Genomic DNA, 17,470 nt, shown 5'->3' with positions numbered 1-17,470 from the left:
TGAAGCGATATATAATTGCATAATTTCTGTGTGTAAACTGAATGCTTGGGCTTTCAATATGGTGTTCATATAAAGCAATAAATGTTAATGTTATGAAAAAGAAATGCATGCATACTTGAAAAATGTGACAAATTGAACAGAACTGTCTTAAGATGCACGCACTTGGGCCATCTCTTAGGAAGACAGCTTCCCCCTGTAAACTGCAGAGGCAGAGAAATGTAAATGCTGAGCTGGTAGAAACTAACAGAGGTCCATAACTATCTCTATCAATTTTTACTTTCTATATTCAAAACTTACATTGTTAGTTGCACACAAGTTTGAGACTCGAAGCTTGAAAGACTGTACATTTTATCAAAGTGAAATTTGCTCTGTTCCATTTATTTATTTATTTTTGCTTAAATCCCACTTCATCATAGTCTAGAACATATTGGGATGACAGAAAAATTAAGCAAGTGCTAGAAAAAGGATGGGGGCATGTTGAAAGAATACAGGGGGCCAGCTAGGAGAAGCACCCAATTACCAAAGCTGAAATAATGTAATCAATAACAAAAAACAACAAGCCCAAAATATGAAATAAATATTCATGAGCCTACACTAATATAAGCTTTCTTTTGATACAGGGTCTCACTCTGTCACCCAGGCTAGAGTTCAGTGGTGCAATCATAGCTCACTGCAGCCTCCAACTCCTGGGCTCAAGTGGTCCTCCCACCTCAGCCTCCCAAGTAACCGGGACTACATGTGCACGCCACCATGCCCGGCTAATTTTTTGTATTTTTTGGTAGAAATGGGGTTTCACAATGTTTACGAAGCTTGTCTCAAACTTCTGGGCTCAAGCAATCTGCCTGCCTCAGTCTCCCAAAGTGCTGGGAGTACAGGCATGAGCCACCACGCCTGACCTAATATAACTATTGAATAAACAAATATGTGAGAAAGAAGGGGCAGGTTGAATTTACAACATAATTCCAAGTAATTGAAATAGAAGGAATGAGGGAAGTAGAAAATAGAAAATCACGATTAGGCAAACACTATAGTAACAACTATCGCAGACAAGACTCACTGATTTTTAGAGAAGAAACAGGCTGTTTGTGTAATGTCTATCCCAAGATATTTATCCATTACTAAAAGAAAAAAATAATAATTTTACAGTGGAGAACTCCAACAGACACCACTTAATCCAGGTGATCAAATTTAACATCACCAGGACAGGACATAAAGACATCATGCACTCTGTAACATGACACACTGAAAACTTACATCAATTCTGATGATTTTTTTGCCAAAAATGCATAACCTCAATCTAATCTTGAGAAAACACTGGACAAAACCAAACTGAAGGCTGGGTACAGTGACTCACGCTTGTAATCCCAGCACTTTGGGAGGCCGAGGCGGGTGGATCACCTGACGTCAGGAGTTCGAGACCAGCCTGGCCAACAAGGTGAAACCCCATCTCTACTAAAAATACAAAAACTAGCCAGGTGCGGTGGTGGGCACCTGTAATCCCAGCTACTCTGGAGGCTGAGGCATGAGAATTACTTGAACCTGGGAAAGCAAAGGTTGCAGTGAGCTGAGATCGCGCCACTGCATTCCAGCCTGGGGGATAGAGTGAGACTCTGTCTCAAAAAAAAAAAAAAAAAAAAACCGAACAGCAATCTATAAAACAATCGACCATTACTTAGATTGGATAGTGGAACAGAATGATATCAAATGCATCCATTTATTTTCAACATTTTGTTTGTTTTTAATTAAGCTGCCTCCTGCACTACTATATGTCTGGATTTTATGTTTATTTTCCCATTCAGAAAGTCTACCTTTTTTAAAAGGAACTTTAATCCATTCATGTTTATTATGATCACTGTTATATTTGGATTGAGTCCTGCAGTTTCGTTTCATATTATTTTCCCTTTTTTACATATATCAGACTTTTCTACTTCTTCAGTGTAATTCTTTCCCACCCACCTCTGATTGCATGAATCAGGTTTTCTTCAATCCATGCATTTCCCATTAAGGCTCTGAAACTTGTACAAATCTTTTCTAGTTTTCTGGTGGTAACCACCCTTCAACTGTCAGCACACATATTTAAGCTTATATTTTCTATGACATATAAAGGTAGTCATTACCTATGTCTTCTTCCCAGAAGAAACAAAAACATGAACATATGTTCATTCTCTCTTTCTGCTCTGCTCTTTCAATTACCTCCCATGTGAAATGTTAATTTCAGATTATTTTCGTAACTATGCACTAACACATTCAGACTTAACTGTTTTATACATTTATTTATTCAGCACTGCTTCCTGTGTGCTCTCTTCTATTTTATTATTATTATTATTATTATTATTATTATTATTATTATTTTGAGACAGGGTCTTTCTCTGTCACCCAGGCTGGAGTGCAGTAGTGTAATCACAGCTCACTGCAGCTTCAGTCTCCTGGGCTCAAGTGATCCTCCCACCTCAGCCTCCTGAGTAGCTGGGACTTCAGGCATGTGCCACTGCACTCAGCAATTTAAAATAATTTTTCAGTAGAGATGAGACCTCACTATGTTGTCCAGGTTGGTCTTGAACTCTTGGACTCAAGCGATCCTCCCACCTCAGCCTCTCAAAATGCTGTGGTTACAGGCATGAGCCACTGTGCTTGGCTACTCTCGCCTTTCTTGGATTACATTCCATTTTGCTGGAGTCAATCAACTAACTTTTTCCTCAAAGGTCTTTGAGGGATAACATTTTTAACGTTTGCAAATTTGAAAAGTCTTTGTTTTGCTTTCAAATTACAGTACTAAAGCTGAATACAGAACTTTCATTTCAAAGTTATCTTGCACCAGAATTTTGAGCCATCAATTATCTCAACCAAATTGATACAGAAAGGCATTTAGGATTTTTCTTCATTTTTGCTGTTCTGAAATTTTACCACTTTGTGTCTACATTTGAGCTTTCTTCATCCACTCTGCTCAATAACCGGAACACTCTCAATCTAAACTTTTTCTCAGAGCTGAAATATAATAGGAGTTACTTCTCTCCCTTCCTCCCTCCCTCCCTTCCTTCCTTCCTTCCTTCTTTCCTTCCTTCCTTTCTTTCCTTCCTTCCTTTCTCTTTCTTTCTTTCTCTCTCTCTCTCTTTCTCTCTTTCTTTCTTTCCTCTCCTATTTGACAGATATTGAAGCTCTCGGACCTTTTCTATCGTTTAGCATTTCTCTTGGACTCGACATTTATTTGTAAGATTTCACTGCTCTGTATTCAAGGTAACTATTTCTCTGAAAAAGTACCCTTCCTTCAGCAAATCTCCCTCTGCTTTTGACCCGGTTATTTATGGAATTTATGGCATCTTCGCCGCAGTTGCATAAAGATCCGGGCCATGGGGAGGGCAAGAGAAACAGCACTCCACCTCGCTACAAATGGCACTGCCATTTATGTCCTTACATCCTTTTGTTCAGCTCTGTTCATTTTCCTAAAATAAACTCCTGGAAGCCGAATTATGTTTCATGAATACCATTAGTTTAAAGCTATAAACGCAGGCTCCTGGCATGATTTCCCTACAAGATCACTCCACAACACGCTTGTACCACACAGCCTGGCTGAGGGACGATCTCCCACCACCCACACTCCTGGTCATTTATGGTCATTGCTCACTGCTCATCTTCTAGTGCCCTGAGCACCGCCGAGCGCCATCCCTCAGTTCTCCCCATGACTATGAAATATATAATAAAAGGGCCTACAAAACCTCAACCCAACCTGCAGCACTGAACCTTCCCACGATTTCTGCCATGTTGCTTCTGAATATTTTAAAGTTCCTCTTGAGTAGACCTTAAGTCTACCTTGATACAGGTAGGCAACAAGTAATAATGACATGATGGAAGATGTAGTATCCATCCCCTCAAGCATGTATACTTTGTGTTACAAGCAATTCAATTATACTCTTTAACAGCATTTTTCTATCCCCCTGCCCCCGCCGGCTTTTAAAATAAAACAGGGAACCCACTGGATGTGCTATATACCTTTCCACTCACTGGTGCATTCATTTTTGGACCTTAATATAGTCAGGCTTTTTTTTCTTTCCTTCTTTTTTGACAGAGTCTCGCTGCCACCAGGCTGGAGTGCAGTGGCACGATCTGGGCTCACTGCAACCTCCGCCTCCCAGGTTCAAGCAATTCTCCTGCCTCAGCCTTCCGAGTAGCTGGAATTACAGGCACCACCACGCCCAGCTAATGTTTTTTGTATTTTTAGTAAAGACGGGGTTTCACCATATTGGTCAGGCTGGTCTCGAACTCCTGACCTCAAGTGATCTGCCCACCTCGGCCTCCCAAAGTGCTGGGATTTGAGGTGTGAGGCACCACACCCAGCCGGTTGTTCATGATAATACCTATTTTTGTATTTGTCTGTCTATCTTTGCTTCTGGCGTGCTAGAGATGAGCCAGTGCAAACCCCTCAAGTGTTTTAAGAGTTCTTCGTATGTGATGGACAATAAGAACCCCTCCGTTATAATATTGTCAATGTGTCCCTCAGGTTGTTTTATCTTCCACTTTAACACATAGTATCTCTGACACAGCAACTCTGGTGTCCTCTTCCATCTTGTGTAATTTACAACAGCATTTCCAGCTTTCAGATGAATGAGACATCCACCTGCATCAATATGTGGAGATATTTTTAGTTGTCACAACTGCCAACTTCTGTCGGCATCTGGTGGGCGGAGCCCAGGGGCACTGCTCAACACCCTACAGTGCACAGGACGCCCCACCACATGGAACCCTCCAGTCCCAGATAGCAGCAGTACTGAGAAACTTCCATCTATTTTCTTATAAGATTTCTCTATGTTTTAAATGTTTACCTCTATATTTATAATCTATGTGGATTTTTTTTTTTTTTTTTGACAGAGTCTTGCTCTGTCACCCAGGCTGGAACACAGTGGCGCCATCTCGGCTTATTATAACCTTAACCTCCCGGACTCACATGATTCTCCTGTCTCAGCCTCCCAAGTAGCTGGGATTACAGATGCCTGTCACCACACCCAGCTAATTTTTTCTTTTTTTTTTTTTTTTTTTGGTATTTTTAGTAGAGATGGGGCTTCACCATGTTGACCAGGCTGGTCTCAAACTCCTGACCTCAAGTGATCCACCTGCTTCAGCCTCCCAAAGGGTTGGGATGACAGGCATGAGCCACCGTGGCCAGCCTGGAATTCATTTTGTTATATGCTTAGCTTTTATTTTAAAAGGATCTTATCATTGATTTTCTCTAACATATTAATGTGATGAATGACATTAACAGATTTTAAAATAATAACCTATCTTTGCTTTCTTAGGGCAAGCACTATTTATTTCTTTACTACAGGGCTAGAGTTGCCTTATTAACATCCTGTATTTGAGGGCTTTCTCAATTCATATGTAAACACAATCAAGCCTATAAATCAAGTTTGGGTGTCAAGATTATAACAGTTTCTTAAAATAAGTGAACATATTCATCTTTTGCTAGGTTCGGTGATAGCTTATGTAGCAGGGAAATTAATTCATCATGAGCAATTTAACAGAACTTCCCTTAATATTGCCCAAACCAGGGCCTTTCTACAAGATAAGCCTTTGGTAACATTTTCAGTTTTTCTCATAGTTATTGTCAAACAGAAGGTTTCTATTCCTCCTGATGACAACAACCAACATCTCACTGATTCCCTGAGAAGGATCAAGCCCTTCTTCAATACTCCCAACGTTATTACCATAAGGGTTCTATATTGTATTCGATATTAAAACTGCCTCCAAATGACTTCTTTCTAATTTCAATTTTGCACATTTATGTTTTCTCAAATAAAAGATTCATTTTTATTTGTTATTTTTATTTTTAGAGAGAAGAGCTCACTCTGTTGCCCAGTCTGGAGTGCAGTGGTGCAATCACGGCTCACTACAGCCTCGAACCTCTAGGCTCAAACAATCCTCCCACCTCAGCTTCCTGAGTAGCTGGGACTACAGGTGCGCACCACCACACCTGGCTAACTCTTTTTATTTTCTGTAGAGATAGAGTCTTGCTATGTTGCCCAGACTGTCTCAAACTCCTGGCCTCAGGCAATCCTTCGACCTTGGCCTCCCTGAAGATTTGTTAATCTAATCCCTGAATTTGTTTCTTGTTCCCAATGATTAGTTTTATCGTTTTATCTTTATGAATTTTTTAATGCTGTTTGCTTTTTTTAATTATTATTTTAAAAATATTTGGGGCTGGGCACGGTGAGTCACATCTGTAATCCCAGCACTTTGGGAGGCCGAGGCGGGTGGATCACTTGAGGTCAGGAGTTTGAGACCAGCCTGGTCAATGTGGTGAAACCTTGTGTCTACTAAAAATACAAAAATTAGCCGGGCGTGATGTTGGATGCCTGTAATCCCAGCTACTCAGAACACTGAGGTTGGAGAATCACTGGAACCTGGGAGGTGGAGGTTGCACTGAGCCAAGATCGCACCATTGCACTCTCACCTGGACGACAGAGTGAGACTCTGTCTCAAAAAATTTAAATAAATAAATAAATAAATAAATAAATAAATTTATATATATATATACACACACACACATATGTATGTATATATTTTACATTTAAATCAGTGAAATTATCCAGTTCATATGTATATATGAAATATATATATTTGAAATTATCCAGTTCAAATATATATGTATATATATATTTTAAATTTAAATCAGCGATGAGATTATCCAGTTCAAATATATATTTTTATATGTATATACATATATATTTGAACATGTATACATACATGTATATGCATGCACGTATAAATATATACATGTATATATACATACATACACGTGTATGTATATGCATATACACATGTATGCATATAAACATATATACACACACGTATGTATATAAACATATATCTATTTGAAGTGGCTAATGTCTTCACTGATTTGAATTTTCTTTCTTGTACCACTGTAGTTGCTCTCTTTGCTTTGTATAGGAAGCACTCACATTGCAGTGATTTTCTGAAATAGTACATAATTCAAGCTTTCATTTGTACCTGGATTGAGTTATTTAGGAGAGTACTCCTAGTTTAAAACGTCTGAGGACACATTGGTTGGTTTTTTCTTTGTTTGTTCTCTTTTTAGTTTAGCTATTAATGTCTGGATTTATTATTTCATTGTCAAAGAATATGACATTCAATTCCTGCTACATCTGCCATATTAAATGCCTCCTCGTCCCATTCATATAAAATCAGTTTTTCTAAGTGGTCCATGGCTGATGAAAGAAAAAGATTATTGCTTACATAATGTATGACATTTAAGAGAAGCCTTATGCTTTATTCATTAGAGGCATTTATTTACGTATTTTCTTTATTTGAGAATTAAAGACAAAGGGAATTATAAAAGGAAATTATAAAAAAAGACTCCTTGGCCAGGTGCCGTGGCTCATGCCTGTAATCCCAGCACTTTGGGAGGCCAAGCCAGGTGGACTGAGTGAGTCCACGAGTTCAAGATCAGCGAGGCAACGTGGAAAAACTGTGTCTCTACCAAAAATACAAAAAATAAAAATAAAAATAGCCGAGCATGGGGGCACATACTTGTGGTCCCAGCTACTTAGAAGGCTGAGGAGGGAAGATCGCTTGAGCCCGGGAGGGAGAGGTTGCGGTGAGCCGAGATGGTACCACTGCACTCCAGCCTGGGTGACAGAGCGAGACCCTGTCTCAAAAACAAATAAACAAATTGAGTTTTCAATTTCCATGATTGGGAGAATGAACTGTAACCAAACCCAGCATTGTTTTTTAAAGTATTGTGAAGCCGATCACACACCTATTTTCACATGATTCAAAGGTTCGTTACAAATGTCAGATGCCCATCATGATTGCCGGCCATCCAGGCCTGTGAAGAAGGGCGGTTAGTCGTCAGAATAACTCCTAGGACCTCTGGGGGGAGAGGTGACCCTCCTTCTATAGGACCCAGCTGGGCACAAGCCGCATCTCTGAGCCTTACCTGAGCAGGCTGGACACCTGAGGAGTGATCAACACCACCAGCTTCCTCGTCAGCCTGTGTCTCCTCAGTGACTGCCCCAGGACCAGGGCGCCCTGGCAGTAGATGTCATTGGTGGCCAGTGTGACAAAAGCCTGATCAGTCACTGTGAAAATCAACAAAAAACACCAGAGTTACACTCCTGAGGGACAGCAGGGGTGATGGGGCCATAGTCACCTCCTCTCCTCTCCCACGAATCATGGCTTGAGCCAGACGTGATGGCTCACACCTGTCATCCCGGCAGTTTGGGAGGCTGAGGCAGGTGAATTGCTCGACCTCAGGAGTTCGAGACCAGCCTGGGCAACACGGTGAAACTCTGTCTCTGTGAAAAATACAAAAATTAGCTGGACGTGGTGGCATTCCTGTAGTTACAGCTACTCGGGAGGCTGAGGTGGGAGGATACTTGAGCCTGGGAGTTTGAGGCTGCAGTGAGCCATGATTGCACCACTGTACTCCAGCCTGGGTGACAGAGTGAGACCCTGTCTCAAAAAAAAAAAAAAAAGAAAATCAGGATTTGCAGTGAATATTCAGTATTCTAATTCACATACATGCTTCCTTTCATTCTAAACAAAACAAACCACAGGAGGAGTAGGAAGGACAAAGTCAACCCAACTGCTATGCCCATTTCCTGACGCTGCAATGCCATGGAAACTCATAGCTACTATCCCTTATTTTATGTTGTGTTTGACTCTTGAAAACTCACCCAAAGTGTTTAGATCTTAGGTGAAAACAAAAGGTAAAAAGTGGAAGTGATGGTTTGATGACCTGAGTTACAGCAAAGATGTAAAATCCAACTCACTCAAAAGAACTGTGCTCTAGGCTAGGTGCAGTGGCTCATGCCTGTAATCCCAGTGCTAGGGCCAAAGAAGGGGGATCATTTGAGCCCGGGAGTTTGAAACCAGCCTGGGAAACACAGCAAGACCTCATCTCTACTGAAAAAAAAAAAAATTAGCCAGGCGAGGTGGTGCACGCCTGTAGTTCTAGCTACTTGGGAGGCTGAGGCAGGAGGATCGCTTGAGTACAGGAGGTCAAGGCTGCAAAGAGCCATGATCACACCACTGAACTCCAACCTGGACAACAGAGTGAGTCCCTGTCAAAAAAAAAAAAAAAAGAAAGAAAGAAAGAAGGAAAGGAAAGAGAAAGGAAAGAGAAAGGAAAGAGAAAGGAAAGAGAAAGGAAAGAGAAAGGAAAGAGAAAGGAAAGAGAAAGGAAAGAGGAAAGAGAAAGGAAAGAGAAAGGAAAGGAAAGGAAAGGAAAGGAAAGGAAAGAGAAAGGAAAGGAAAGGAAAGGAAAGAGAAAGGAAAGAGAAAGGAAAGGAAAGGAAAGGAAAGGAAAGGAAAGGAAAGGAAAGGAAAGGAAAGGAAAGGAAAGGAAAGGAAAGGATAGGATCGTGCTTCATAAAGCAGCACCCAAACATGTTATTTAAATTCTGGACAGACCATTTCTTACAAAGACTTCAAGTTCAACTCAGGGATGTATGAGGCGGTAGAGACAACAAAAGGAAAAGTATGTTGTTCACTTGGCAGAATGTGCTCAGTTTCCTAATGCCTCAATATGAGAGGACGGAACTCTCACAGCAGATATAATTTATGACAGTTTTAAGTTTCTGTGGGCAAGACTGATGTGAACTTTGGTAATGACTTTTAAACCACTTGATTCTTGGGCACGCAGGCCCCTGTTGCCAGGGGAAAGACAACAGTCAGGAGGGCAGCCAGCAACGCCGAGAAGTCCCATGCAGTGTGCAGCCCAGTGTACTGTCTATGGAAATTAAAATGCTCAGCACGTAGGCAACCATGGCGCCTTCCCCAGAAGCAGCACTCCAAGCAAAGTCAACCCACAATTCGCACTAAATATAACAAACACAAGTGTCCCAGACGTGTGGCCCAGGGCTGCCTCCTTGACCTTTACATTCCAATGGGGTAAATTCCAAAATGCGCCTGTTACAGCTGCTTCTGTTGACTCCTCCTCCCCACCCTTGCACGAAGAAAGAGCGAGAATTCCTGGCATCTCCATTGGGAGTGAGAATTACAGACAGCAAACTTTACAACTTAATTCTGTATAACAAAAGATACCTGTCATCAGTCCATGTCTATCCATCTATCCATCATCCATCCATCCATCCATCCACCCATCTGTCCATCCATCCATTCATCTATTTATCTATCATCTGTCTATCCATCCATCCATCATCTATCTATCATTGGATAATATCTATATTATCTATCTACCTATCTATCATCTATCTATCCATCCATTCATCTATCCATCTACCTATCATCTACCAATTATCTGCACATCTATTATTTATTATCTATCTTACTATAATCTATTTCTATCTACCCATCCATCCATCTGTCATATATCCATCCATTATCTATGTGTCTATCTATCCTTATGTATCTATCATCTATATATCCATCCATCTATAATCTATCTATCCATCTATCCATCCATCCATCCATCCATCCATCATCTACCATTTCTCTGTACATCTATTTATTATCTATCTTACTATAATCTATCTATCCACCCTTCCATCTACCTATCTATCTATCTCTATCATCTATTCATCTACCTATCTATCCTTCCATCCATCCATCTATCATCTCTCTATCCATCTACCTATCATCTATCCATCCATCCATCCATCCACCTATCTACCAATCCTCTTCACATCTATTATTTATTATCTATCTTACTACCATGTATCTCTATTATCTATCTAGCTAATTCATCTATCTCTATCATCTATTTGTCATATATCATCTATATCTATTTATCTATCATCTATATATCTATCATCTGTCTATCATCCATCTATCTGTCTCCATCATCTCTCTACCTATCATCTTTCTATTATCCATCCGTCTATCCATACCTATCATCTACCTATCATGTATGTGTCCTCTCTGTATCTACTTATTTATATCTATCAATCTTTCAATCATCTACCTGTCTAGCTACAGTCTATAGATTATAAATTATCTCTACCACATTATCTATAATCTATAGTTTTCTTAGTTACTAGCTTTAAAATAATAATGGTGATTACTACTCCTTTAGACATTTCCAAAGGCCTGAGCTCTGATCAAAATTACTTCCCAGGAACAGGCGTAGCGGTCATGGACCTGTTCAGCTGTCTGTAAGGCTCTTTTGTCTCTAAGCAGAGGAGAGAGATGGGAGAGGAAGCAGGCATTCTGGACTGGCATCTGCAAAGCCCAGAGCTGGCCAAGGTAAAGGGGACTATGTGAGCTTCACCCACAGACCTCGAAAATCATACAATGCCCAAAACAGAGCCAGAGATCCAATCCCCTACCCCGTCCTCACCCCAAGATATGGGGTTTCTCTGATCCATATCTTGAAAGAGTGTGGAGGCAGAAAGAATTACCAAGTAGAACCCCCAGTGTTGAGCCCTAAGTGTGAACATAATTTCTAAGCAGCATAATGAGTATCCCCACACCTAAACATACGACCTGTTTAGAGCTTCACCTTTCCATGCAAACTCTCAAAAAATTAATGGGAAATTAACATAACATAAAACAAACCATTTTAAAGCACACAAGCGACTCGCATTTAGTCCATGCGCAATGTTGTGCAACCACTACCTCCAGGCAATCCGAGGACATTTTCATCACTCCAAAAGGAGGCCCTGTACCCATTACACAGTCACTCCCCATTCCCTCTTCCCAGCCCTGGCAACCATGAGTCTGCTTTCTATCTCTATCTTCCTATTTGGGATATTTCCTATAAATGGAATCAAACACTATGTAACCTTTTGAAAATGGAATAATTTTATATTTCCTTTTTATTTATCACAGTAAATTTCACATGACATAAAATTCGCGGTTGTAAAGAACACAATTCATCACAATGTTGTACACCCACCACCTCTATCTAATCTCAAAAGAGACCCCGCACTCATTAAGGAGTATCTCCCCATTCTCCCTTCCCTAGCTCTTGACAACCACCAATTCACTTTTTATCTCTGTAGATTTGCCTGTTCTGCATATTTCATGTAAACGGAATCAAGCACCATATGGCCTTTTGTGTCTGACTTCTTTCCATCAGCATGATGTTTTCAAGGTCCATCCGTTTTCATCAATTCAACCACATAATTAAAAGTGTAAACCGGGAATCTTCCAAGCAAAGACGGTGGATGGGGAGCTCCTAGTTTCTCTTTCCTTCCTTCTGAGATAAAAGGAGAACAAACTAAAAAGTGTGCTAAGGAAGGCAAGTATGAACCCCAAACCAACAAGCAGACAGGAGAAAACTGTCAGCCAATAAGAGAAACTGGAGAAGTCACTGAAATTCTGCAGAATTCTCAGAAGCCAAATATACCCATCACCAGGGGCAAAATCAGATAATAGGATCTACTCTAAAGGAAACAAGAAGCCCAAGAAAAAAATAAGTACCACCACACAGAAGCGGAATTCCTAACCTCTCACATAACCTTGACAAATTCAGACAAGTTGGCAACCCTTGCAAGTGGGCACAGCTCAACTGACATTCCTCATTTTTATACATGTAGATATAATTACCAGGTGTTTGAAAAACACCTTCACCACAAAAGACAGAACTGAAAAGTTATGGGGTAGAGTGGGAAGAACCCCAGAAATACCAGACAGTTCATGGAATAGAAATTCAAGGAACAGACAGGCAGACATAAAAATTCTGACTGTGCTAATTAATCTTTCAAAAGATTAGGGGGAGAGGGATACATCTATAAACCAAGAATCAAATGCTATAGAAAAGATCACTGCGGCCGGGCATGGTGGCTCATGCCTGTAATCCTAGCACTTTGGGAGGCTGAGGCGGGTGGATCACAAGGTCAGGAGTTTGAGACCAGCCTGACCAACATGGTGAAATCCTGTCTCTACTAAAAACACAAAAATTAGCCAGGCATGGTGGTGGGCACCTGTAATCCCTGTACTCAGGAGGCTGAGGCAGGAGAATCTCTTGAACCCAGGAGGCGGAGCTTGCAGTGAGCCGAGATCATGCCACTGCACTCCAGCCTGGGAGACAGAGCAAGACTCTGTCTCAAAAAAAAAAGATCACTTCAAGGATAAGAAATAGTTATTAGAAGTTAAAAATGTGATCTGCGGCCGGGCGTGGTGGCTCAAGCCTGTAATCCCAGCACTTTGGGAGGCCGAGACGGGCGGATCACGAGGTCAGGAGATCGAGACCATCCTGGCTAACACGGTGAAACCCCGTCTCTACTAAAAAAATTCAAAAAACTAGCCGGGCAAGGTGGCGGGCGCCTGTAGTCCCAGCTACTCGGGAGGCTGAGGCAGGAGAATGGCATAAACCAGGGAGGCGGAGCTTGCAGTGAGCTGAGATCTGGCCACTGCACTCCAGCCCGGGCGACAGAGCGAGACTCCATCTCAAAAAAAAAAAAAAAAAAAAAATGTGATCTGCTGAAATGAAAACAGAATAACAGAAGGTTTGGAAAATGTCATTGAGGAAATCTCAGAAAGTAGAATAAAGAGACAAATGGAAAATTTCAGAAAGCTAGAAGCCTACAGGACTGATTCAAAAGGTTCACCAACATGAATTTCAGATTAAGAGAAAAAAAATAGAGAGAAGAAAAGATTTCAAAGAAATTAAACAGGAAATGTTCTCAATAGCAGAAAGTCTTCAGATTTAAAAAGCCCAGAGAGTACGCAGCAAAAGAGAAAGAAAAAGAAAAAAGAAAGAAAGAGAGAGAGGAAGGGAGGGAGGGAGGGAGGGAGGGAGGGAGGAAGGAAGGAAGGAAGGAAGGAAGGAAGGGAGGGAGGGAGGGAGGGAGGGAGGGAGGGAAGGAGGGGAGAGGGAGAGAGAGTGAGAAAGAAAGAAAATCAGCAGTCCTTATCCTGACAATATGTTTCTAAAATTTAAAAGCACCAAGGATAAGGAGAGCATCATGAAAATGCCAAGAAAATGAAAGTAAAATAAAAATATAGGTCAATCCTATGAAGGATGAGGCTGAGACTTCTTATCGTGAATAGTGGACACTAAAACAAAGCACCATATCTAACCTCTGAGTACAATGGTCCTCAACCTAAAATTGTATACCCAGACCAAATAGCTAAATTTCTATACCCAGGCCAATTAGCACATCTGCTGCACAGTTATCTACCATGTACCATTTCTCAGGCAGGTATTTGAGTATGCATTTCATACTAAGAATGGATTTGTATTCATTTAATTTAAAAATATATTTTTTGCACATGCCTGTAGTCCCAGCTACTTGGGAGGCTGAGACGGCAGGATTGTTTGACCCAGAAGTTGGAGGCTGCAGTGAGATATAATTGTGCCACTGCACTCCAGCTTGGGTGACAGAGCAGAGCCCTGTCTTTGAAAATAAAATGTGTGTGTATGTGTGTGTGGGTATGTGTGGGTGGGTGTGTATTTAATTGCAAAGCAGATGGTAAAGTAAAAAATAAGATAAATCAAATCATATATATTATGAAAAGAATCATCAGCAAAATAATGTCAAACTGAAAACAAAGTGCCATTTACAATTTTTGGCCTTTCATTGGCGATATTAAGATTTCTCTGTAATCTTCAATGTATAGATTATTGAAATCCGAGGAACCATGTTTAAGGACCATGTGAATTAAAGAACAGAAAGGAAAAGGAGTGCATCATTAGGAACTACAATGACAAAGGTAAGAGAACTCCCGAGAGGGGCTGTTGTTTTGAGATTTCCTCCTGAGCTGACTGTTCTGTCCATCTTCGAGATGCTTAGAGGGATTGGTTCCCCTCTGAACTTCACCACCGAATCTGAGAATGAGGGCTAAATTACACTCCAAAGGCCAGGCTTTGGGATTTTCCTCCAGAAACAGATGACTGAGGTTAGACCTTGCTATTTAGATGCTTGGTCCTGCAAGAACGAGCTTTGCAGAGTATTTGCCGTGCCAACTCCCATACCCCAGTAAGGAAGAGTCCAGTGTCTCCAATCCCACGTACTGACCTGTGCTCTTAAGGAGTGGAGAGGAAGAACAGAGAATGTATAAAATGAAACTTGGCATCGTCTGACCTGGGTCATGAGCTCCACCAGGTAGATTCAGATCCCTATTGCCCACGTCCTAGGTCTCCCCAAGAGCCCCCGAAGCCTCGTCTGTGCAGGGCATTTATGACATGAATTCTGTGGTAAGGAGAAGTCCACTTGCCTCCAATCCCACATTCTACTCTTGCATAATTAACCTGAGATCTTAACAGAGAGGCACAACAGAAAGTGTTGGGATTCTTGGTTATGTTGTGCTGGTGGTGGTTTTTGAGACAAGATCTCCCTCTGTTGCCCAGGCTGGAGTGCAGTGGTATGATTTCAGCTCACTGCAGCCTCGACTTCCTGGGAGCAAGCAATCCTCCCACCTCAGCCTCCTGAGTAGCTGGGACCACAAGTGCACACCACTACATCCAGCTATTTTTTATATTTTTTGTAGAGACAGGTTATGTTGCCCAGGCTGGTCTCGAACTCCTGGGCTCAGGCGATCTAACCACCTCAGCCTCCCAAAGTGCTGGGTGTGCCTCTGTGCTTGGCCTTTTCTTTTTTTTTTTTTTTTTGACAGGATCTTGCTCTATCTGTCACCCAGGCTGGAGTGCAGCAGCAGCATCACAGCTCACTAAAGCCTGGAACTCCTGGGCTCAAGCAATCCTCCTACCTCGGCCTCCTGAGTAGCTGGGACTACAGATGCTCACCACCACACCTGGTTAATTTATTTTTAATTTTTCTGTAGAGATGGGGTCTCTTGCTCTGTCACCCAGGCTGGTCTCAAACTCCTGGCCTCAAGCAATCCTCCTGTCCTGGCCTCCCAAAGTGCCAGGATTACAGGTGTGAGCCAGCCACCACACCAGACTAGAAAACATTTAAAATGGGTCTCTATATCAACCACCCTGAGCCACAACTTCCCTCCTTTGCATTCTCTGCTCCACCCTGTACATTCTGGTCCCTGTTATCTGTCTCCTCAGCCCTTAAAAACCACATTTTCTACCCCCAACACACAGTGAAAGTCATCAGCTGCCCTGGAAGCCAACCCAACACCAACGGTTTTCTCATTGTCTGCAAATGTAAGCCAGGCCCAGACTGCTGGTCATCGCATCCCCCACACTCAGTCCCCACGTCCAGCTCAACCCCTCTGGGTCTTCAAGCACATTCTATGATATGTGCTACTACCATGGGGCTACTACCACTCCCTTAACTCGCCTGGAACTCGCTTTCCTTCCAGGCACATGGTGGCCGTGGGAAAGACCACCCATCCCTCGGAGATCTTCCTGCAAACTCTGCTCCCCAAGATGACCCTTCTCATCACAGTCCCTCACCTCCCATGACACAGGACCCTTCGTCTCTTGTGCCATCTGACCTGCTGTGCTCATTTTGCTTACTGGTGGGCTCATCGCTGACTCCTTTCCCTAGCAAACCCACGAATGAGTTTCCTGGGGCTGCTGTGAGAAAGTACCACACACTGGGAGACTTGAAGAACATATATTTCCTCTCTTACAGCTCTGGAGGCCAGGATTCTAAAATCAAACTCCAGAGAAGGCTCCTTCCTGCCTCTTCTAGCTCCTGGTGGCTCCAGATGTCCCTGGGCTTGTGGCCACATCACTCCAACCTCTGCCTCCATCTCCACATGACCTCCTCTGTGTCCACCTGTCATGGAATTTAGGGCCCACCCAAATATTCCAGGAGAATCTTATCTTGAGATGCTTAACTAATTACATCCACAAAGACCCTATTTCCAAATAAGGTCTGTAAATCTAAACTAAAATTCTAGGCCTCACAACTACCTAAATGGCCAAGGGCATTCCAAAGTTAACCTGAAAAACGAGTTCAGGCCATAACGAGGAGAGAGTCAGACGTGCCTCATCATACCCTCCTCCATTTTGGAGTTCAGGAAAAGCTGACAACCATAAACATCAACACAGACCTCAACACAGACAACGTCTGATAAGAAACGTTTACAATCTATTCTCTCTGAAGCCTGCTACCTGGAGCTTCATCTGCGTGATAAAACCTTGGTCTCCACAACCTCTTATCATAACCCAGACATTCTCTTCTACTGATAATAACTCTCTCGACTAATCAGAACATTTAAAAATCTACCTATGACCTGGCACCACCCCCTGCAATCCCCTTGCTTCAAGTAGTCCCACCCTTTCAGATCAAAGCAATGTATATCTTACATGTATTGACTGATGTCTCATGTCTCTCTGAAATGTGTGAAAGCAAGCTGTACCCCGACCACCTTTGGCCCATGTTGTCAGGACCTCCTGAGGCTGTGTCATGGGCATGTCCTTAACCTTGGCAAAATAAACTTTCTTAATTGATCGAGACCTGTCTCAGATACTTTTGGGTTCACAGGTCCCATTCACAGCTTCTGGGGGGACATGAGTTTTATGGGGGACATTGCTTACCCCAGTCCACAGTACTGTGCCATAAGCTGCCCACACAAGGGCAACTGCTTAGAGAAAGAGTGAAGGATTGAAGCTGGAGGCAGAAGACAAAGA

At 42.1% G+C, this 17,470-nt stretch overlaps 1 protein-coding gene across 18 annotated transcripts in view; it reads right to left on the bottom strand.

Annotated features, from left to right (window-relative positions):
• GYG2 (glycogenin 2) overlaps positions 1-17,470 on the bottom strand; it is a 77,204-nt gene that overhangs the window by 53,560 nt on the left and 6,174 nt on the right. For 14 of the 18 annotated variants that reach the window (XM_045384078.3, XM_045384071.2, XM_045384073.2 and 11 more), the window contains exon 3: positions 7,949-8,090. The exons of the other annotated variants lie outside the window; for them this stretch is intronic. In XM_045384078.3, the coding sequence (XP_045240013.2) occupies positions 7,949-8,090 (142 nt within the window). The remainder of the gene's footprint in view (positions 1-7,948; positions 8,091-17,470) is intronic. 18 annotated transcript variants of the gene reach the window in all.

The sequence above is a fragment of the Macaca fascicularis genome, chromosome X (genome assembly GCF_037993035.2).
Source record: "Macaca fascicularis isolate 582-1 chromosome X, T2T-MFA8v1.1".
NCBI lineage: Eukaryota > Metazoa > Chordata > Mammalia > Primates > Cercopithecidae > Macaca > Macaca fascicularis.
The sequence above is the reverse complement of the archived record's forward strand: the minus strand, read 5'-3'. Positions and strand labels throughout refer to the sequence as shown.